The 23,752-nt window shown below is 38.2% G+C and overlaps 2 protein-coding genes across 3 annotated transcripts in view; one reads left to right on the top strand and one right to left on the bottom strand.

Annotated features, from left to right (window-relative positions):
* GALK2 (galactokinase 2) overlaps positions 1-1,699 on the bottom strand; it is a 47,303-nt gene extending 45,604 nt beyond the window's left edge. The window contains exon 1 of the mRNA XM_065733924.1: positions 1,574-1,699. Coding sequence (XP_065589996.1) covers positions 1,574-1,626 — 53 coding nt within the window. The 5' untranslated portion in view covers positions 1,627-1,699. The remainder of the gene's footprint in view (positions 1-1,573) is intronic.
* A 365-nt stretch (positions 1,700-2,064) lies between these two features.
* COPS2 (COP9 signalosome subunit 2) lies at positions 2,065-23,479 on the top strand. Of its 2 annotated transcripts, none has more exons than XM_065733926.1 (13): positions 2,065-2,144; positions 11,675-11,788; positions 12,512-12,589; positions 13,138-13,263; positions 14,617-14,706; positions 14,816-14,893; positions 15,766-15,940; positions 16,941-17,119; positions 17,278-17,330; positions 19,591-19,688; positions 21,117-21,199; positions 21,944-22,002; positions 22,725-23,479. In XM_065733926.1, exons 1-13 carry the CDS (start codon positions 2,091-2,093, stop codon positions 22,867-22,869), a joined length of 1,332 nt encoding a protein of 443 aa, XP_065589998.1. In that variant the 5' UTR covers positions 2,065-2,090; the 3' UTR covers positions 22,870-23,479. The 2 variants fall into 2 exon arrangements, with proteins under 2 accessions (XP_065589998.1, XP_065589997.1); XM_065733925.1 differs by having other exon boundaries at positions 14,596-14,706.
* Positions 23,480-23,752: the final 273 nt, after the last annotated feature.

The raw sequence follows: 23,752 nt of genomic DNA, 5'->3' as shown, positions 1-23,752 counted from the left end.
GATTCTGTGCCATTTCAGTATGAATACATACAGACAACACTAAAATTTCAAACCTCTGATTATCCCTGTGGCTTATTCACACAGTATTTACCCTACAATTTTACAGCAACAGAAGGTTCTTCAGATTGTCCATTTTAAGTTCTGGATGCATCACTGAAAATTCCAGAACAGACAAAGATTTGGCATATTATTTTCTTTCATAAGACTGTAAATAAATTTAACTTCTAGTGTTTGCATCTCATGCAAGAAGAGTGGGTAAAAAGAGACAGAGGTGGGATTATGCCATTATCTTGCTAAGACATAAGTGATTTGACGTTGTACTTCAAAACTACCTCAATGCAATTTAGGTTACACACTAACTCATTAGTTTTCATTAACGTAAGCTAGACACTAAAATGATGAAGCAGTTAAGAAGACAAGAAAACTAATCATTAAAACAGGTCTTACCCTAGGGACTTTAAAGCATGCAGCATCTATTTAGATAGTTTGTTTGTTTGTTTTTTTTTGTATACTAACGAAAATCCATTAACAGGAACCTTGCTATGGCTTCTACATTCAGACTAAAACTAGAACTGGAAGCCTAGTCAAAGCAAAACTAGGAAGACAGCAATGAGAAACAGATGTTATAAAATTTCAGTCAATTATTTAGTTTGTACTGGCTTGTCAAAGCTGTGTTTTTGTCCCAGTATATATATTCAAATGTTTTGGAAGATTCTCTGGGTGGAAAGCTGCAAAACAGTATTTGCTGTGAACTTTTTAAACAGATTTTTCTGCACTTTTCTGCTTTGGAGCAACAGAACGTTGTTCCCTCTTCGGTTTGCTTGCAGTCTTCCCTAATATTGACTATCATTTCCAACTGACACATGCAATTTCTGCCATTTCACTGTACAGTCCCTTTTCTAAATCACATGAATGATAATGTTGTAGACTGTGGTATAATAACTCTGCTGGCAGAATTCTAGATGGTAATGTTATTCCTTTCTGTGTCAGTATTTAGAATGCTTGTTTCACAGACATTTTACAGCGGTGTTAGCACAGCAGCCACGGCGGCACGTTTGTCTGAGCTCTGACTTATCTTTTTTTAACGTAGGTTTGTGGAAGGCAATCCCCGGGCTTCGGCCTTGATGTTGCCACACGCATGCTGCAGCGTTAAGCACCTATATCACAAGCGTTAAGCAAACGCGTCCCTCAGCTTCACACGTTCAACTCTGGGAACGCCGAACTGCCTTCCACCTCAGTGACTCACACTGAGCAGTGGATGCAGGGATAAGCGACGTCCCCAGATCCCAAGAAGGCTCGGGAGGGTCGTTCCGTCCTGCCGCAGGAGGCAGCCAGCCCGCTAAAGGCCTTACGGGGACGCAGCCCCGGGGCTCGGTGCGGCCGCCACCGATCTCCACACAGCTCTGCCGGGCCGAGGCGGCTGACACAACGGCCGCAGCCCGCTCTCCCCTCAGGCGGACCGCCCGCCCCGGTTACGGACGCGGCCTCGCGCCGCGGGCGGGAAGCGAGAGGCGAGAGGCGGGAGGCGGGAGGCGGGAGGCGGGAGCGGGGCGGCCGCGTAGCCAGCACCCACCTGGGCTGCTCCACCAGCTGCACCGGGACGACGCTGGGGGCGCCTGCTGCCATGGCGACCCCTCCCCGCAGCCCCGGGCGGAGGGCGGAGGGCGGTGGCTGCGGCGGTCACGGGGTAGGCAGGCAGACACCGTCCTTCCGGCCCGGCCTCCTCCGCTGCCGCCCTGCTCGTGTCAGCGGGATGAGGAGGGGCATTCCGAAGTGGTCGCAGCGCGCTGCGAGCCAAGCAGACGGGGCCGCGCGTGTAATGCGACAGCGCGTGAACGGACAGCGCTTCTCCGCCGTGTTGCTTTTCTCCCTCGGTTGCGAAGTGCGGTTTGCCCTCGGGCAAACACCGCGGTTGCTATAGCGCCCGGCCGCTGCCACGGGGAGACAGCCGGGGCGGGGCCTGCAGCGCTCCTCCCGCTCCTACGCGACGACGCGTTCCATGCGGAGCGGGGCCGCATTGGGCGGCGCCGCGCGGGGTTGTGGGAGAAGGGGCCGGTTCGTTCCTTCCCCCCGCCCGTCCTCCGGCCAAGATGTCTGACATGGAGGATGATTTCATGTGCGATGATGAGGAGGACTACGACCTGGTAAGGGCGCGATGCGGAGGGCGCGGCGGCCTCGGGCCGCTCCCCGCCCCGCGGTGCCGGCTGGGGCTCCGCTCCCTCGAGAGGCCGCGGGCGGCGGGGGCTGCCGGGCCCCGCGCTCCCCTCCAGCTCAGCGAGCGCGGGCCGCTGTTCGGCGGGCGACGGACCCCGCGGGGCCGGGCCCAGGGCTGGCTTCGGTGTCCGCCTGCGAAATAGCACGGAGGGGAGCGGGGTGCGCCCGTTGTAAACTTGTTAGGTTTCCCTTGGCACCCAGCTGCTCGCTCTTTTAACTGCGGAGCTCCCTACTTTTCGTGTTGCTTTTGGTTATCTCCTCAGCTTCTATAGTTTATACGTAAATAACGGTGGAAGGCCGCTTGCAGTTAGCAACGGACAGCCGAATTTTTCGGAGGAGGGGTGGTAAGACAGCATAAAAGAATTGCTTTACTCTGAGGTTTTCCCTTGAATTACTAAAAGCACTTTTTTTTTTTTTTTAATGAGGAAGGGGAAGAAAAACATTTCGAGATAGGTTAATAAACTGAATAGTTCTCACTTGAAAGAAATATGTTCTAGGCTCTCTGGTTGGTTATAACTGTTTCCATCATCATGTATTGGGGCTTGAGGTTTGTCTGTTTTTCTCTGTTTTCAGTTTGGGTTTGCTTTTTAAACTTTACATAGCTTTTTAGAACTGAAAAACCTTGTAGCTGAGGACTGCGAGTCTGCATGTCATTTACTTCAGTTAAACCTGTACGTACAGCTCTGTGTTTTCATTGAGAGCCCCAGGCCCCTGCTTATGGAAGGCTTAACACTTCAGTTCACTGACTGATTTAAAATATTGTGTTTACTTTTCCATGTGATACTGTCAAATGAACAGTAAACAGCAGAGTTGATGTCAGATATGTGTAACATGAGAACTGGATGCATTGAGAAACCATCAGAATTACACTTTTCACTTCATTGTGGGTCTGAGCTCACAACATCTTATGGCAGTTTTTACCAAGGATAGTTGCTGGTGTGATGCTTTTTCTTTTTCTCATGTTAAGTATTTTATTTGATATTGGAAAAACTTATTGCTTATGGCAAATGTCAGCCCCTATGCCAGCTAATAATTGCAGAACATTTCTATTGTCATTAAATTCCAGACTAGGGATAATTAGAAGTACTGCTGGTAGCAGTTCAGGGTGTGTTTAATTCTTTTGTGTGTCACTCTCAGGTAAAATGTCAAAGCATACTTAAGCTGCATCTTGATATATATTTATATATATTTTTTTTCATTTGATTTGGATTTGTAACAGATGAAGAAGATGAAGATGATGTGTTGGTTGATGCTCGGCTTAACATGAGCAGGCAGTGTGCCCAAGTGGCCAAGAAGGCCAACAGCATCCTGGCCTGTATTAGAAATAGTGTAGCCAACAGGAGCAGGGAGGTGATCATCCCCCTGTACTCAGCTCTGGTGCGGCCGCACCTCGAGTACTGTGTTCAGTTTTGGGCCCCTCACTACAAGAAGGACATTGAGGCCCTGGAGCGTGTTCAGAGAAGGGCAACAAAACTGGGGAGGGGTCTGGAGCACAAGTCTTATGAGGAGCGGCTGAGGGAGCTGGGATTGTTTAGTCTGGAGAAGAGGAGGCTCAGAGGAGACCTTATTGCACTCTACCACTTCCTGAAGGGGGGTTGTGGTGAGGAGGGGGTGGGCCTCTTCTCCCTGATAAATAACGACAGGACGAGAGGGAATGGCCACAAGTTGCGCCAGGGAAGATTTAGATTAGATTTGAGGAAACATTTTTTCTCTGAAAGAGTGGTCGGGCACTGGAATGGCCTGCCTAGGGAGGTGGTTGAGGCACCATCCCTAGCGCTGTTCAAGAAGCATTCAGATGAGGTGCTAAGGGATTTGATTTAGTAGTTGGGTAGGGATAGTGATAGGAGGATGGTTGGACTAGATGATCTTGTAGGTCTTTTCCAACCTTATGAATCTATGAAAAAAAAAACCCAGAATTTAAGAATAAAGATCTCCAGCTGAAAAAGTTTGTGTTCTCCCACTAACAAACTGTGACCGAACTTAGTTTTCAAACATGCTTGAGTCTGTAATTGTAGTGTTCAACAAAAATGTTTTGGAAAATTGTTCAATAAACCACTTATGAAGGCAGGGATTTGTTTCTGCTTCTCATGTTGATATGAATAACTAACAGAGAACTGTAAGGGGGTATATGGCTCTCATTTCAGAGTACGTACTGCTACAGGAAGTTTAGAAAGCAGAAGAGCACAGTACAAGCTGAATGTTAGTGAATATTCTGTTGCTAGAAGGAAGGGAGGCAGGAATTGTGGAAAGTTATTGGAAAGTGGAACATAGAGCTATGTTGTCAAAATATGGTATGTCAAATATCAGAGGAGGAAGAAAAAAAAGCCCTAAGAAGTTTTGATTTTGTCAGCTTTTACTGGAGGTGGTTGTGACTATTCTTCTTTAAATGTGCTCTGACCTGACTGTGTAGAAGCAGCCAGTTATGTTTTCTGAAGCACGCAAATGTTTTGTACTTGAACTGAAGTGTGAACTGATACTCCAAAGGCTGAGCTCTTTCCCAAATTCATTGTAAGTTTTGTATAATTAGACAATGTAGTAATTCCTCTAACAACTGCAGGCTGTCCTTCTGCATTATAATAACAGTATGTTGCTGCTGTTTCTGCTTAGTTTTCCACTGGGCTCAAAACAAAGGTTTTTCCTGTAAATGACCTTATACAGACATAGAAGTTAACTTTATCTGTTGGAAATCTTTAGATGAGGAAAAAAAATTATTTATGGGTGAATAAACCTAGATTCAGAATTTGCTAATAATGTACACTGACAGCTTTGATTATAACACGGGTTATTGCACTTTATGCTTCAATAGGCAGGATATTGCTTAGTGGTGGTTAGGAAAGCCACTGAATTTTAATTGCTTGTTTGAGGCCTTAGGTGATTTCAGCCCAGGTTCATTTTCTTTGTTTCAGCTGGAGGGGGGAGAGGAAAGGAAGGACCATTGTAACCACCAGTTCTGTTTTCAGTCCCTGACAGCAAGCTGTGTTTAGGATTGACTTGGACATTGAATTCAGGCTCTCTCTAGAAACTGATGATTCCAGGCACAGTGACGATACATTGACAGTTGTAATCCCTCTTCTTTAATTTTGTTTTGCTTTAAATGCAAGAGGATTTGTCTGTGGTGCTGTTAATGACACATCTTATTGTGTGCTGAAATTCAATTTAAAAATTAATCAGGGGGAAGGTAGCCAAATCTGTTTGCTGAGCAACTTGTGTGTTTATGTTTGTTGTTGTGTTATTTCAGTGACTTCAGCAGAAGAGCTCTGTACAGTCTGCATGAAAAGCTGTCTGTTCTCATTCCAGGGAGGTTGCCACAGATTGGTGAGGATCAGCGTGGCTCAGATAAGGGGAACATGCAGATTCCTGAGGGTTTCCCTTTTCAGACTGTCAATATTAAGTTTGCAGTTGTACATTTTATTTCAGGCTGTCAGAAAGGTAGTAAGCTTGAATCTGTTCACTCTTTCTTTCTAGCTCTGTGAAGCATAATCCATTTCAGAAGAGGTTTCCATATGCTATCAAAGTTAGAAGCAATCCCATCAGCAGACAAAACATTCTGCGTTACTTTGATACATTTTTAATAGAATTGAAATTTTGCTCAGATAGTCACCTCTTCCCAGTCTTTACAATTCAGTACTTCCATAATTTTAAAAAATTATATATATGTGTAAATATATAAAGCAAACAAGAGGCAGCAAACCAAACATGCTTAGCTAGGGAAATACCAAATCAGTCAGATTCAGTTTCCCCTCTTCAGTTTCCTTGTTATATTTAATTACATTAGTATGTGATTTTTACAAAAGCATTCAGTGTGTTTCACAAAGGACATGGGGTTCACTGTTTGAATTCATTACCATTTTACATGGATTCAGTGCTCCATTTTATGCATTCTCTTCAGATTCATTTGTGAACACAGAATCAGTATATTTAGGGCTTATTTTCCCAATTGCTATAAGGTCTCATACGAAAGCATCTAAGCAAAAAGGGTGAGAATAACTAGTGAGTAAATTCTTTCTTTCTGAACCTTGATAAGCTTGATTTAGGTTCTGGTTATTATTATGGTTACTATTTTAGAGAAAGTATTTTAGCAGACCGTTGAGACGTAGCTCCCTAGGACCTGGCAGGCAGTTCAGTGTTAAACATACGTTAGCTGCCAGACTCTTAGAAAAGGCTGCTCAGAATTGTAGGAGAGCTGTGTGATAGCAGTAGGAAGAAAAGGCACTTTTCTTCTGATACTGTTTATGTGCCGTAGTGCCATTTTTTTTTTCTGCAGTATCCTGTCTCATTTCTGTGCATCTCTCAAGTTCTGCTTGTAAAAATAATACAGAGGCAGGAACTGTCTTTCAGTAGAGCTGTACTGACCCCATTGCAAATTGCTGGCTGCACAGCCTCATTTTTCCTGGTGTCAGTAACGGGCTGTTGCCCGCTGTGATGTGAGCCAGCAGGCGCTGGGTGGCTTGCAGAGGTAGCGAGGAGGAGCAGAAGATTTTCTCAGACCTGGAATGTAGAAAAGAAAAGCAGGGCTGCCAGTGCGTGGTTGAGTAGTTGCAGACTTTGAAACAAATCACTGTTGTTTTTACCATCATGGTTTGTTCTGGTTTTTTTTCCTCTTTCTCCTTTTTTTTTTCCTTTTTCTTTTTTTCTTTTTTTTTCCATTCTGATTTCTTTCTTTATATGTAAGCGCCTGCTCTGGCGGATGTGCGTAGAAGACTGTTCTTTGCCTGCCACCAAGGTCTGCTGTGTTTGGTTGATCAGTCTTGGGGTGGGTGCAATGAGCTCTGTGTTCATTTTAGATGAAATGTTCAAGAAATCTTGTTGACAAGCTAAGAGAATAATGTATTGAGCAGTTATTTTCAAGGCTTCCTTCAGTTGGCCTCAACTGGGCATCTTTGTGTTTAAGAAAAAAACAAACCAAAACCAAACCCACATCACTCACGCTGTTGTGAAATATCAGATCCTCACTCCAAATGAGTTAGTAGAGCTCCTAAATGCTGTGGTTATGAAACAGAGTTCGTTGAAGTAAAATCAAATTTTTACCAGATTTGTTCTCAGAAACAATTGAAATTCGCAATAGAGAATGCCTTGAATGGTTGAGATTTGGTAAAATTACAAAAGATGCATTTCTACAGAAATAGGACTCTTTGTATTGTGGGTTTGTGTGTGTGTGTAAAGTTAATCCTCCGCAGTGCTACTTTCCCTTTTTCTAAAGCAGATTTGCAGAGTAGGAGTGTGGTTCCCCTGCAGCTAGCTGAGCAATGTACAGAGAGGAAAAGTTCAGATCCTTGCTCCGCAGTTAAACACAGAGTGTAGGGAAGTGTGGACAAGAGGGGAAAATTAGTAACTAACTAAAGGCAGTTTTCATGGAATTCTGATTTCTTTGGTTTTGTACACACTTAGCTGTCAGGTTAGTGTGTCACTGCTCTGCCTGAGTGCCACAGAATGCTGTTACAGGAGTGGAGGTCTCTGGGCATGTGTACATGCTTTGTTGGTGTGGAGTTGGACTGTGCTTGAGGAGCTCACTGTGATCTCTTGGCTACATTCACTGAGGCTCTGCTGGAACCACGACTCATCTTCGCACCCTCCCTGGCTGCAGCGTGCACGTTCTCTGAGCCCAGGCAGAGTGAGGCATCATCCAGGACTGGCACAACATAAAATGTTGAAGGGGAAAGGGAGCGCTGGGACCAGAAATGAAAAGAGGGTAGTGATGCACTAACGTGATTCCAACCTACGTTGGCTGCTGGAGAAATTGAGAGTGAATCTGTGCTGTAAACATGATACTTAATGCTGACTGGAGTGAATTAACTTCTGCACGTGTTTATTTTAGTAGCCAAGGCTTAGTATTTTAAAGATGCGAGGAGATGAATTTGATAGAAACTCAGTGCAATAAAGACCTGTGAATTAAATTAATTCCTCTTTACCAATTTAGTTTCTCTGAAAACTAAAGAACTGTATCCCTGGCAGAGTGAGGTACAGGAGAGGTCTTCTCTATATTACAAATGAATTAACATAGTTGCTTTTCTTCCATAAAAGGTGGTATCGTAGAATTGGATTGTCTGTAACTGACATTTGTAGTGGAACAGTACCATAACTATTTTTTTTTGCTGCAGCTTTTTTTAAGCTGTATCAGGGGTTTATAATCTCATGAGTAATAATTAATAAAGCACTTGTGTGTTTTGTTCCTCACAGGAAGATACTTCAAAGATGAGTTCTGCATAGTCAGGTTTCATTTGCTTTTATTCATTCTGATGATATTGATGCCTATTTAAAAATATCACCAAGATCTTCCTTAAAAAAACTCTTAGGCTTATTTTTAACATTGACTGGAGCTAAATTATAGCACGTGTGCTTTTATATCTTCAAGTTACAAAGAAGGATGTTCTTTACTATGCAGAATACTACATAGTAGAGAACTTTAGAGGTATGCAGAATGTCCTTTTGAAAACCTGACCACTTAATCACAGAACTCTTGAGCACTTCTGTTTTGGTACTGCTTTGACAAAGCAAACTCTATACAAAAGGTGTTGAACTGAGGAAGTTAAGGTTGAATGCAGAGCAGATGAAGGGTGAGGAAAGTTAGGTTTTCAGTATCTGAATTTATTGTTTAAAGAATTTAAAATTTATGGTTTTGGCATTGGGAAGAAAATGTATCTTAGTGTGAACCTGGAAGAGGCAGCTTCGCACTCCTTCGTTTTGGCAAAAGCTGAATGTTCTTGCATTCATTGCATACTTCACTAAACCACATCTGCAGCAGAAGATGATAGTGTTGCACCTTCTGAGTTGATCGGCATAACTAACATTGATGTTTAAGTTGAGATGTAGCACCTTAATGGCTGATCTTCTTAGTTTTGATTGTCTACAGATTCGCTCTATCGTTTCATACTTAGTTCAGCACAGTTTAAATGTTTTCTTAGCAGCCATTAATTCTAAATAGACCTTTTAAAGTGAGTGCCATAGTTCGTTGTTTACTCTGAGACTGTTAACGGTGATGGAAGTAATGAAACTTGATCATCTTGTTCAGTTCAGCAGCCAATAAATACATTTTATTCCTTGGGATTATACTACCTACAGGATGCAAAGTGCCCTTACTCGTTGTGTGGGGATGGGATTTTTCCTGTCTTTCTTAAAGTGTAGTACTTGATGCCTACTCCTGACAACTGTAAGAGCTGTTATGTCTGAGCTCTCTGAAAGTATACAGTAAGGTTAATTCACATGAAATATCAGGCAAACCTGTAGGTGTACCTGTATAAGCTGAATTGTCTAAAATCCCTGTTGATGTATACGTAACTCATTGTGCCACATCCTCCCTAGGGCAGCTTTCACTGATAGATGAATCCTGCTAACAAACTAGTTCAAAACAAGCTAAACCACATTCAGGAGCAAGTGCTGTTTCCAGTGTGAATTCTCACTTTTAGATTGCAAAGGATTCCAGCGTGTGGTCTCCAGCAGCGTGTGTGCCATTAAGAAGAGCACTTTTCTGGAGATCTCTGTCTCCCTTAGAGCTTTAAGGCAATATCAAGATCTTAAATTTAGTGTGAGGCAAAGAGTCATCAAGTAAAGGAAAAGTGTAGTGATGAGAGCATAAAACATTTCCTTTGATGCATTTTGAAGTGATTCCGTTAGGAGAAGTTTATCTCTAAAATTGCCACTTATTAGAATATTAATACATATTAAAGAATGAAAATAGCTTTATGGAATATTTAAGTAGCATTAAGAAAAGTGATGTGAAAAGAGGTTTGGTGCTCAAATCCACACCCAAAATTGCTGCCAGGGCCCAGATGAAAATGTCGATGTTTCTGGCTGTATACTTAGACAGCAAGCACATAGCTTCCTAAAAGGAATTAATTCAGTTTGACTTCCTTTTATCTTTATAAATAGATACTTCTGCTAAAAATATTTCTATTTGTTCAAGTTTAGTATAAACAAGGCATCAACTGATTACATGCATCTTAAATGGCAGCTTGTTTAAGCATCAGCAGTAGGTGCCTCCATGAAGTGCCACAGCTGGTGGCCTCATATGCATGTTCTTGCAGTTGCTCCTTCAGCGCTGGATCAATAGAGTGAAGAACTGGCAGAACAAAGCAAACCAGAAGGAAAGTCTCAGCAATGTAGTGAACTACTTGTTTACTGTTTTCTTTGGAATAGTCAGTGTTAAGAAGGGGGATTCAGAAAACAGTCTGGCAGAATTTGCTAGCTTTGTCAGTCTGTTGATTATTTCTGTGTGCTGTGCTTGGGTAAGTATAAATAAGTGCATACGTGAGCAACTTGTCAGCATATAACAAATGGAAACATTAGCGGTGTTGTGAAAGCTGGAGGATAAACACCTCAAGGACCACGTTTGTTACAATTTGGGACAGTGTGAGTTTCCACGATTCTTCCATCGGAGCTTAAGAAAACTAGAGAGCAAACTTAACACTTCTCTTCTGTAGCTTTGAAGGAACAGTTAGCAATATATGAATGGATGTCAGAATATGTTTAGTGCAGGTGAACAAGTACAATAAAACAAGAAATGCCAGCTTAAAGAAAGGCACCCAAATACCTATGATTGTACATATGATTCCATATTGTGAAAAGGGAGAGTTACTCTGATGGCAGTAACTTCTGTGGTTTAACCACAGATGCTGTTGAACAGTTCCATCTGCTAACAGCTGAGCACTCTTCATAAGGAAGTTGGCTTGAAAACATCAAGTTGTCAAATATTTTTGACTCACATAAACCTCAAAATTATTATTTGAGATTTCACTTGGTTAGTGTTTAAAAAAATGAAAAAGTAATGTTAGAAGAAAGTTTTTCAGTTTACTTGCTGCTAGTGCACATGATGGGTGATTATTTGATTAAATTGTTGTGGTTACACCTCAACCTCTTCCGACCTGACAGTCCCTTAGCATTTTTCCCAGTCAGTTTCTGCTTCTCAGCAGAGAAACAGCTGGTGTTACCATTACCATTTCCTGAAATGAGGGTGAATCTTCAGGATGTGAGAAGGCAGATTGGAGATTCATGGAAGCTTTTTATACCCTCTGTTGCTGAATCATTACTTGAGCAGCAGCTCAGACAGCGTCTTCACTGCTGATAGCAAAGGTCATGTAACAGTGCACCTTTTGGCAGCCTAGTGGCCAGCTTGTTTGCTTCTCCCATACAGAAATGCCATGTGCTATTAGGCATCTGTCTTTAAACACCAAAATTAGTTGAATTTTAATAATACAGTCTGTACTTGTTATAAAGGCAGAGTTGGGGGAGCTGTGAGTTAGCCTGGAAACAAATCTGTTGAGAGGCAAGTTGGTGGGTAGGAGTTTGGCCTGGTTGTGGGGTATGAGAACATCATCATATGAGTTCATACTTAGGCTTTGGAACTAAAGATTTTAGTATGCAGTTACTCCATATTAGTTTGAACAGTACATCTCACTATAGTTTATCCTTTTTCAGTGAATGTTCCTTAATTCTTCTTTTTTTCTTGTTTTTTAACTTAATGTAGGAATATTCTGAGGACAGTAATTCTGAACCCAATGTGGATCTGGAGAATCAGTACTACAATTCCAAGGCTTTGAAGGAAGATGATCCAAAAGCAGCACTAAGCAGTTTTCAGAAGGTTTTAATAAATTTTGTCTCTTTTTACATTGATTATTTAGCCCACGAGTACAGTAATTTAAAATATTTGCTTATAATTTGGGTTATTTTCTGGAACTATAAGAGTAAAATTTATATTTTAACTTTCTCATGTGCTAAGCTTATCATTGGCCTACTTGCATTCCTGGCTGAGTCCCGTTCAGGATCATGCTTAGGGAGCATCAATAGGATGAGAGAGTCCTATTTTGGCACAGCACTGATTTTCAGAATTCAGTCAGTTATTGAATCCTTAGTGTCATTTCATGTGCCACGATTACAAAACAAATCCTGTTCTTTTATTTTTTAAATGACCTGGCATTTTCCTCTGGACCTTACATAATGTATTGTTTTTGGTTTGCTGTCTGAATCCAAAGCTTTACGTGTATAAGTTCTGAATGACTTTCTTCCCTTGGTGTCAGGTTTAAATTTTCAGTCCGACACGAGAAAGCAATACATTAGATGGCTTGATAAATAAAGCTTATTCCTATTTGTTCAACTTTAGTATAAACAAGGCATCAACTGATTACGTGCATCTTAAATGCCAGCTTGTTTAAGCTTTGGCAGTAGGTGCCATCATAAGGTGCCACAGCAGGTGGCCTCATATGCTTGTTCTTGCAGTTGCTTTTATGGGATATGTACGTTTTAAAAGCAATGCTAGTCAAGTAAAGTTTTAATAAATACTGTTTTAAATTTTTTTCTATTTCAGGTTTTGGAGCTTGAAGGTGAAAAAGGAGAATGGGGATTCAAAGCTCTGAAACAGATGATTAAAATAAACTTTAAATTGGTAGGAATTACAGTTATCTCTTGAATAAATAGCATAAATACAGATTTGATCTGGAGACCTTATAGCCTTAAGCAAAGTTATGTCTGTGACAGAACGTTTCTGTTGCAGTCTTCAGTATTGCGTGGTGGTTGCAAGTCAATGGCAAAATGGACTCTCTTGAGAGTCTGAGGCTCAGCCATTGCTTTCCTGAGGCATCGCACCATTTCAGACTGCTAACATTGTATCTCAATACCTGTATCTCTGTATGTGTACTTCACTGGAACAAAGAAGTGAAAAACATTTTTGTGCTGCATATGCAACAATTCAAACAGTTGTATAGCCAACTCTATTTTCTCTACTGAGACAAATATTTTAGATGTCTGTTTCACAGAGCCTTATTCAAGTTATTCCTAATTTTTGTGCTTATAAATAAAGCAGTGATGTAAAAGTTCCTCACAGCAACCGCTCCCATATAATCTGTCTGCTAGGCTTTGTTTCCTGTATGTGTATTTGCAAGATGTAACTCAGACTTTAATCAACAAGTAACCTGATTGTGTTTCTCTTCATAGACTAACTTTCCTGAAATGATGAACAGATATAAACAGCTATTGACTTACATACGAAGTGCAGTCACAAGGAATTACTCAGAAAAATCCATCAATTCTATTCTTGATTATATCTCTACTTCAAAACAGGTTAGATGATTAGTTCTTCCTTTTAGGTAGTTTTCGTTCTTGTGTTCTTAACTGTGGACTTGTTTGTATATGGTGTTCTGGTTTTTTGGTTTTTTTTTTTTAATTTTATTAGAGAGGATTTACAGAATTAATTTATCATCAAATATTAGAATATATTTCCTACATCTAAGGGATTCTGTTAACGCACAACTCTTCATAAATTTGTCTTTTTAATTAAAGTAGGTTGTTTTGTTTTCTTGTGTATGTTATTTACCTGGAATTTCTATACTAATAAGTGAATACATTTTTTAGCTTTGTGAATACTCACTTTGCCTTTTTGATTAAAATTAGTAGTATTTACTGTTGCAGGGAGCTCTTTGAGGAATTTTGCAGTGAAGTGCTGGTGTTGTGTTTATAAGTTACCTTTGAGAATTCTCTGCAAGCTAGGTACATGTTTCAGATACACAGCTGAGCTCTTTTTTTTTAATGATGTGGCATGATTTTAGAGAGAGTTCTACCTTGAAGTCATACCTGCATATGGTGGATCATTCGTCATTAGGGATGATTCCTCTGTCATCACAATCCTTCCTGTCCTATCGCTTACAGGAAAGGGAAGTTTAATAGGTGAATTATTCCATTTACTCTTGAAGCCTAAAGAATTGACTTGGACCATACCTTGTTGGCAGAGATCAGTGTATTGTGCACATGGAGCCAAATCTGGAAGGACAATTGGGAACTGTTAATTTCAATTCAAATTCACTAATAGCTGCGAATTTGTTATCCTAAAAAGAATAATGTCCATAGACAATACTAACGTGTTGTCTGTAGAACCTTTGTTGAAGGTTACACTCAGTACATAAATTTCCACTTTGGAAGTTATTGAGGTTTTTTGTTAGTTTGTTTTTTAAGCACAGAAATAGTTTATGCTATATAGCTTTTGGTCACACAGTCTTGGTAGTGCAGAAAGAAGGCATATTAGAACATTTCTGTCTTTAGAAATTTATTTCCTTTTTGATATGTAAATGGTTTTCTTCTTTTAAGTAGCAGCAATGGCTGTTACTGTTTGTCTTTTGCTACGCAATGTAAGAATTCATATTACTTGGTTATATAAGTTGGGTTTCTATAAGGCAGCTTTCACTTTCATCTAGCATGAAAGATGACTGCAAATGTTAATACTTCCTAGTGATATTTATTTGATATAATGAAAGCAAGTTTACTTAGTTGTGCTATTTAAGAAGCTCTTTACAATTCATTAAGATGCAGATCATTCTTACTTTGAAGTTCAAGCATGCAGTTTTAGTTTGCTCAGATTAACTTTATTAACAGGTACAAATTTGCTGTTTACAATTATAGAATTCTGATTTTTTATGTCAGATGGATTTGCTTCAGGAATTCTATGAAACAACACTTGAAGCTCTGAAAGATGCTAAGAACGATAGATTGTGGTTTAAGACAAATACAAAGGTAAAATATGTACTTTTTTTTGCTTTTCTTTGAGATACCCTCAGCTAAACTTAAATGATAATTATGAAATCTTAATAGATCTTAGTACTTTAACTTTTTTTTATTACAGCTTGGCAAATTATATTTAGAACGAGAAGAATATGGAAAGTTGCAGAAGATTTTGCGCCAGCTGCATCAGTCATGCCAGGTACTCTAATTTATACTCTAATCTCTGTAGCTTGGTGAACAGCATTGATTTTTTTTAATATATCTTTCGTTGGCATTTTAGCTTTTTTAGTACAGAGAAAAGAGATACTGTGCTTGCTTTCATTTGCTATGTGTTTGATAACATGAACTACAAGTGAGAAAAACATTTTATTCTTTGCTTAAGGATGATTTTTAAAAAGTAATTCACAACTATCTATTAGATTTCGTTTTAGTCACGTGCAAGAAGCAGCAGCAGCACATACAATCTAAAACCATAGACATTTAGTTTCAAATACAGTGAGGATTCCAAATGAGCTTCACTGAAATTTAAAGCTATTTACTTTCTGATTTGAAAGGGGGGAGAAATAAAGTTAACTATGCAGCCTGCTCTGCCTATTTGTCCCCTTTTCTTCCTGTAGCCTGTAAAATAGGTTACAAATATCTGTTGTTTTTTTTTTTGTAGACAGTACGAAAGTTTGTTTATTTATACCAGCCATTACTTTTGTATACTGAGTGAGTGTTGTGGTTTGTTTCAGGTTTTTGTTTGTTTTTAAGAAGAAAGAACGAACAGCAAAGTTCAGGAAGTTATTTGCTATAAGTAAAACAGTTAAACAAAAATACTGCCTTTTAATAACAAATCACTGGAATTCAACCAGCTATAACTGCTTTCATTAGTAGTTTTTTTTGTGTATATATATATATTTATATGTGTATATAAATGTGTGTGTACTCATATCAGTATTTCAAATTTATAGGCAAATCTTTGTGACAGGAAATTACTGACAGTATTTGCTAATGAGTTTTCTGAGTATAAAATTGAAACTGCTGATCTCTAGAAACTTCATAGTATTTTTTTTACTTAATCTATCCTAGACTGATGATGGGGAAGATGATCTAAAGAAAGGTACTCAACTACTGGAAATATATGCTTTGGAAATTCAAATGTATACAGCACAGAAAAATAACAAAAAACTTAAAGCACTATACGAACAGTCATTGCACATCAAGTCAGCTATTCCTCATCCACTGATCATGGGAGTTATCAGAGGCAAGTGAATCTTTCATTTAACTTGTTGCTGATCAGTGTAATGAAAATCGGATAATTAGTATTTTTTCAGTTTGAACTAGAAAGACAAGGGATCCTGTAGGTTCATAGGCAGACAAACCCTATGGGAATGAGGGACTACAAGTGATGTGACTACAGTCTTGTTTAATGTCTGCTTTCTGTAGGACTTCTAGCTTTGCTGCTCCCGTGCCCAGATACCTGATGTATCACTCAGCCAGCTGGGATGGCTGGCTACATAGAGGGTAGGAAAGAAGCAATAGAATATGTGGAAAGCCTAAGCTGTTTGAAATGGCAGCAGACAGCAAAGGACAAATGCACGAGGCTTGACAGATTGCTATTTCTGTAGTCTCCTTTTGTAAATCTGTGCATAATGTCTCGCCCCACTAAGATTTGTCAGGAGCTGAGGAGCTTTAAGATGTGTTTGAAAGTGGCATTATCAGTAAAGGTGAATTACAATGGAACTGTTTCGTGTGTCTGGAAAAAAAGAAACACTTTCTCCACTGTACTGGTGTGCCTTCTCCCTTACTGTGCTGCAGGCAGTCTGGCAGCAGTGGATACTTCAGAAACAAAAGGAAATGAAGTTTCTCAATTTTTCTGTGTTGTTTTGCTCAACATGTTGAGAAAATTCCAGAATACAGGAAGTACCTTACCTTTAAAATTGAAATAAATGCAATTGTTACAGTATTTTAACAAAAGGTTAAGATAATTACTGGTTGCGAGGATTAGTGTTCTTTCAGATTGGTGGTGTGGGTTGGCTTTGTATTTTTATACTTTAGAAGAGGTTTGTTCAAATGGCAAAGCTTTGTGTGAAGGCTCCAGTGTTTGGGTTTTTTTCCTAGTGATTTTTTGGAGAATGAAAAGACTCCTGAAAATATTTCAGTAATCTATTTAGAAATAGTGTGGAACTCTTGAGTACTGTTATTGTAGTCAGCAACAAGCACAGAGTGTTCCTTTTTCTTTTCATCTCTTGTTTTCTTTTCAGAATGTGGAGGCAAAATGCACTTAAGAGAAGGAGAGTTTGAAAAGGCACATACTGATTTTTTTGAAGCATTCAAAAATTATGATGAATCAGGGAGCCCCAGAAGAACCACTTGCTTAAAGTACTTGGTCTTGGCAAACATGCTGATGAAGTCTGGAATAAATCCATTTGATTCTCAGGAGGTACTTCAAGCAGTATGATTAAATCATTTAGGTTTATTGCCTCTTTTTTTTTTTTTTTTTTTTTTTTTCCTGCCATTATAGGAATATTACCCAAAAGACGACAGTGGAAAAAATATTTTAAATCTGAACATCCATATTTTGCTTTCTGTTCTGTGTAGGCTAAACCATACAAAAATGATCCAGAGATTCTAGCAATGACGAATTTAGTAAGGTAAGATTTTAATTTTTCCAGAGAAAAGAAAAATAACATTGGTAATGTCCAGGCAGGGATGGAGTAATTTTTTAAGTGGTGGCTTTTCTCTTTATACCTAATACTTTATAACTAATACGGGGCAAGTACTTGTAGATTGGTTGGTTGTGATTATTATTATTTTTTTAAAGCAACTTTTGTTTGCCATGACATATCTGAATGGCTGTACTGTACCAGGTAGGGATGTGAAAACCTGCTGTTATCTTCTGCTAAGTTGAGTTTCTTCTGCAATGGCAAATTCCCTTAAAGGAAGTTCTGTTGCCTAATGCTGTGACTGGAATTCCTGGCTTGGCTGACTTTGTGATAAACTGAGGAGATTGGTATCTCATATTAAAGCCAATAGAATAACTGGCTACCTGGATGTTTCATGAATGCTAAAGGAGATTCATAATTTAGGAATATGAAATTAATTTTTCAGGTGTTCTCTGGCTTCCTTTAAATACATATGAAGATAAAAGCAGTCTCTTTGCCTCATAGAGACAACTATCAACTGAGAACTTTTAGGGTATTGACATCATGGAAAATAATTGAACTGAGGCAGCCTTTGTATACTGTGCTGCATGAAACAGACCAGCTTCATCCACTGTTCTGCATCAAAAAGTTAAAAAAGCACCACATAGGAAAGCTTCCCACCTCTACTTGTAAAAAGTAATGCTTGCTCACATTTTGCAATACAGTCTCATATCACCTTGCTGTGATATTGCTCAGTGCTGCACCACTGTATATATACAAATCATTTCTGAAAGTGAAGATCTTCATCCATTATTGACATAATGATAAGTAAATGGTTTGGCAGTTCATTAAGGGAATATTTTCATTAATTCCACTTCAGACGTGTTTTTTCTACTTTGCTTTATAGTTTCATGTGAATCTGAGACAGAAGGAACTCCAGATGGCATTACCCAAACTGATTTTATTCGTATTCTTAATTTATATGTTTTATCTTGACATTTTAGTATAGCTACTTTTGTAAAATTAATAATGCAATTAAGATAAGAAATCTGCAGAAGATAAAAATCATTTCCAAACACTAAAATTATGACTTTTAATTCTTCTTGTACTCTACATTGGTAACGTTGCATGTGTTACACGTGGTTTAAAAAAAAAAGACTTCTGGAATAAACAGTAAAATATTCTTAAATTCTGAAATACCATTTAATTTTGAACTGCAGCTGCTGGTTTCAGGTGACACAATCCAGTCTACTCATGACCCTGTTCATATAAATTCCTGAAATTCCACCTTAAATTTCACTGGTCTTTATATTGTCCCTTTTAATGATCATGAGGGATGGGTTTTTTGGTCAATTCTTACCATTTGAAAACATACAGAGTCCATAAATGCAAATCAGAATTTGTTCATAAAATGTTTAGTGTTGGCCTTGAGCAGAAATTGAAAGCCTGTATTGATCAGTATGTCTTTCAGGCTAAATACTGCTGACCTGTAGCTTAAGTAAGTTTTGTTAGTTTTAGTGGATGGTCCCAGTTACAGTTGACTGTTCCTTTAAGAAAAGATGATAGACTTGAATTGTAAGATGATTATATTCCAAGAAAAATGTTGTTTCAGTGGTTACAACTCTTACCTTTAAATGATTCTGAGGTGCCTCTACTGAACAGTAATTGGTGTCTGAACCACATTGTTTTTGTAGCTTTTTCTTGGATAACAAGATTAAGCAGTTAAACCTAAAATTCACTGTAAGTAAGAATCTAAACAGTAATGTGCCAAAAATTAGTGATGGTTAACTTGTTAAGTCAGGTGTTTATTCTGTCTTCCTGTATTTTTAGAATCCAGTGTAACAGAGCCATTCTAGGAGGAATAAAAATAAAATAAACTAAACTGGAATCTTTGTACTTTTTGTTGTTATTACATAATTTAAGGATTCATTAAACCAAATTTCTAGTTGTTATACGGTCAAATTGGCTGGTTTTAGGCTTTAGGGCTTTTTGTTTGTTTTGTTTTCAAGTATAACAATTTGGGAAACAGAGTATGCTTGCAGAAGAACTAAATGTTCTTAGTAATGTTTTGTAAATGCTAACAGAAATTGAAAATAGAGAAAGGTCATTTCTGGAGCATTTCATCTTGAAATATTTTTTCCTTATAAAGATTCTGCATAGTTATTTTTTCACCAATGCTTAATACTTTTTTTTTTTTAGAAGAATGAAGCCATAATGAGTCTGTTTTTAATTTGATAATTATTAATTTAATCTCTCACTTTTTCTGAAGTGCCTATCAGAATAACGACATTACTGAATTTGAGAAGATTCTGAAAACAAATCACAGCAACATCATGGATGATCCCTTCATAAGGGAACACATTGAAGGTATTTTTGCAGGCTATTTCAGTCTTTTTTTTTTAATTTCTTGGTAAACTTTTATGGTTTACTTTCTCTTTGACAGAATGAGAATTCTTTGTTATTGCTACTTTAGATAGACAATTTCTTCACTGTTTTCAAGCTTGATATTGATGGGGATCAACATGCATCCAGGCATATGTTGAAAACAGTGGTTGAATCTATAGTATCTATTTAAAAAAAAACCAAACAGGTGCATACCAGCACATGGCTAGTGCATAACATAAACAAATACGTGTTAACATAATAATATGAAGTTATCCTCTGCATTTGTCACATAGCTGGGATTTTAAAAGCCGCTCCACTGGAATATAGTGCCTAGTTTCAAGTAACTGCTGTTTTCATAAGAGTAGGACTTACCTGTGGTGTTGCCAGATCAGTTAGCTGGATAGCTATGCAAAAGAGTTAAATCCAGAGGTCTGGTTTCCTTGCGCTTCTTGTTTGTAAAATAGAGCATAGCAAACTGTAGAGGAAACTAAATATAACACCTCTAATGCTGTTATGTAAGGCTACTGGTAAACTTCAAAGTCTTGTAGGGAAACTCAGTGAGATTTGAGAAATGGATGCCGTAGGAAGGGAGTCTTAACAGAACTGGAAGGCAGGAAAAGGAGGACAGTTGAATTCAAGGGCTGGAGGGAATATGAATTTCACTCCTTATGTGAAGTCTACTAGTGATACATGGGGAACCTTCTTCAGTCTGTAGTGATATGGACTGTGTGTTCATAGTTGCAGTATTTACATACCTTGTGTTGTTGTTTTAATATTTTCTGTTTTATTGAGAAGCATAATCTTCTCTTCATAACATAATATAAAAAGTCCTCATGTTGCCAGTTAGGTAAGGATCCACCTAGCTTTCTTTCTCTGTTAATTTACAGTGATAGTTCTTGCTTTATATAAATTTTCTTTAACAATGGCTGTGGTATCATACCTATCCACAGTCAAGACACTTCATGCAGGCTGTTTTATCACCCTTCTGTTCCTCATCATAACGATACCATTGGGCTCTGACCTTTGACTTAACTCTGTGAGCAATATTCATATTTTAAATGTGTAAAGGCTTCAATTTTGGAGCCTTAAGCATGGCTCTTTTTACTTTTGTACAATTAAGCATTATAGCCACAAATTAGAGGGGTAGACGTACCATGCAGTTAATTCGAATAATTCAAGTTTTTACCATGGAATACATTGCGCCCTGTTTAAAGAATTTTCAGCTTTATCTTTCCATCCTAGAGTTACCTACTGTCATGCTGTCCCCTGAGAAAAAAAGGATCATTTTGCTGTGCTTCCCCACTACCTACCACCTTCGTCACAGTATTTAGGCCTACTTTCTTGATGAAGCTCTATTGTATCTTTACTAAATAAGTCCTGTTGTTATTATACTTTTGTTTTTCTTTACAGAACTTTTGCGAAACATCAGAACACAAGTGCTTATAAAATTAATTAAGCCTTACACAAGAATACATATTCCTTTTATTTCTAAGGTATGTGTCAGTGGAGCCTTGCATTTGCTTAAGTAAATGATTAATTATGAATGAAAGCACTTAAATACAGTGTTTACAGAAATAGATTATCTGAAATATAATGTAAACTGTATTTTCACACTGATGGATTGCTGGCATCTTTGTAGTGTGAAAATGCACACCTCAGGCATCTTCCCAATGCTTTTTATAACATGTACTATGATACATTTCTATGGTACACAATTACTTTATTCTACTTGGTGTAGAAAAGGACTTCCCTGAAGAGAAATAAAAAATGACAGATTTGCATAATGAGGAAAAGAATTTTTATGGATATGAAAATTCAAGTTTTAATCTCTGGTTCAAGAAAATGTTCAAATATCTCTTGTGAAAGTTAGCAAACTGGTAACAGAGTAAACAAGTTGTAAGACTGGAATTATTGATTTCATTATCTGATCTCTAAAGAACAAAATCTAAACAAACAAGAAGTATTTATTTTAAATACGTTCAATAAAGGAACTGTTTTTCTGGAGCTTCCATATTTTTTTCTTTATCCTCTTCAGCCTTTTCTCAGAGGTTACTGATCTCTAGATTGCTGGCTGTTGTTTAGTTTGTCTGGAGATCTTTTGCTTGATGGATCATTAGTGAATTAATTTTTTCAAACATTGAGACAGAAATCTAACCAAATTATATATATGCAAATAAACATTGGAAGGATTTAATGTTGCAAAACAGAGTACCAAACCAGTGATTTTTTTTTTTTAGGAGTTAAACATAGATGTAGCTGATGTGGAAAGCTTGCTTGTGCAGTGCATATTGGATAAGTATGTATTTTTTTCTTGTTTACTGATCTTCTTTTACTTGAAATAATCAAGTGTATAAGAAACAATAAAGCAGTATTTCTGTGCTTTATGACAGTACTGTTTTACTCTTAAACCAAAAGGTAATGATGCTGACTTCATTGATTTCTCTAGCTTACCAGCTAAGTATATGTATAATATGTGAGCCAAGGGAATATATAGAGATTGAGCAGCATGTTTTTTACTTTAATTTTGAATTATATAAAAAAAATAAAATAAAACCACTTGAATTGGGATAAAATTTTATTATTCTTAGTAATTGCTGCTTATACCTGTGTATATTTTCAAGAATACTTTCAAGTTCACAAATTACATTAGTAGTCTGTTCTGACTACAATCTATAAAATATTATTTTGGAGGGCAGTTTGTTTTATGTACTAGGAAAATGCTACCCACAGGTGGGTTGATATTTTCTTTTTACATAAACCTCTGTATTTCATGATTCCTTGCCTTTAATGAACTGTTTGCCTCACATTACTTCAGCCTGTATATGTAAACCATGGCTATGCAAGTTGTCCAGTGAATGAATTTCTCAGTGAATTAGTTAATTTGCTTTCTAGCCATAATGACAACTAAATGGGCAGTGTCTCTCTCTTATGTGAGAATACTTACTCTGCCTCTTGATTATTGTTAGCTCCTATTGCTATATGCATTAGTGACAATAGCTATTTATTTATTCCTTCTAGCACTATACATGGCCGAATTGATCAAGTCAACCAGCTCCTAGAACTGGATCATCAGAAGAGAGGTGGTGCACGGTATACTGCATTAGATAAATGGACCAACCAACTAAATTCTCTCAACCAAGCTATAGTCAGCAAACTGGCCTAACAGAAATAAAGCTTTTACAAATGTACTTAAGGCAACAGTGCAGTGATGTAAACCTTAAACGAACTGGGAATGGCAAAACTACTGTCGGTTGGTGTGCCCTGAAATTATTGGAGTTGTGGCAGAAGTGCTTTTTTGATCAGCTGGTTTGTGTTTTGCTGCTGCATTTATCCCAAGAAAAAAAACAGCTTTAATCTCCAGAAGAAAACCAAAATGCCACGGGATTTATGCTGTATTGAGATCATGCCCTAAACATAACAACATCCTAGTAATTTGTCAAAGGGCAGTTAATGACCAGAGAGAAGATTTTTGTCATGATTTTAAATACACTGACACATTACTGTTGGTTAAATTTAAAACATGTTTTACTTGCAGAAATTCTCACAGAAATAACCTGCAATAACTTGAAATGCATACCCTTTTGAACACTTCCTTTTCTCATGTATAAATTGAAATGTTTGCTGCATTTTGAAAACTGTCAATTCTCCAAAAATGTGTCCGTATATTTCTGTACCTGCAGTGTAGTTAAGGTTTAGAAGAAACCCCATAATTAGTGGCATACTGTCACTTAGGTTTCAAGCAGCAAAATAAACAGCGCAGTTCAGAGATTGTACAGTTTGTTTCTTGATGTGCTTTCATTATACTTGATTTTGCTGTCATTATTTTTAAAGGAAGAGAGGGATTATTTCATTTTCAGCTCACTGACAAAGGACAATATGGAGATTTTAAGTTCAAACTTTGTGCTGTTTATTTTTTTCCTTGAAGCGGCTAAACATAAATGCTAAAAAGTTCACAAACTGACGTTTAGCAGTCTGAGTTAACTGATTTTTATCTTGCAACAAACCAAACGATTATTGCTGTCTGGTTGATGTTGGTGAGCATTTAT

Source organism: Cyrtonyx montezumae, unplaced genomic scaffold (genome assembly GCF_038088225.1).
Source record: "Cyrtonyx montezumae isolate F1298 unplaced genomic scaffold, pur_monq_1.0 scaffold_17, whole genome shotgun sequence".
NCBI classification, from domain to species: Eukaryota; Metazoa; Chordata; class Aves; order Galliformes; family Odontophoridae; genus Cyrtonyx; species Cyrtonyx montezumae.
The sequence above is the reverse complement of the archived record's forward strand: the minus strand, read 5'-3'. Positions and strand labels throughout refer to the sequence as shown.

Coding starts and splice junctions, on each gene's coding strand:
- COPS2 (XM_065733925.1), top strand. CDS start 2,091: ATGTCTGACATGGAGGATGATTTCATGTGCGATGATGAGGAGGACTAC. Junction 17,120..17,277: donor ATCCATTTGATTCTCAGGAG/GTACTTCAAGCA, acceptor TGTTCTGTGTAG/GCTAAACCATACAAAAATGA. Junction 17,331..19,590: donor GCAATGACGAATTTAGTAAG/GTAAGATTTTAA, acceptor CTTTTTCTGAAG/TGCCTATCAGAATAACGACA.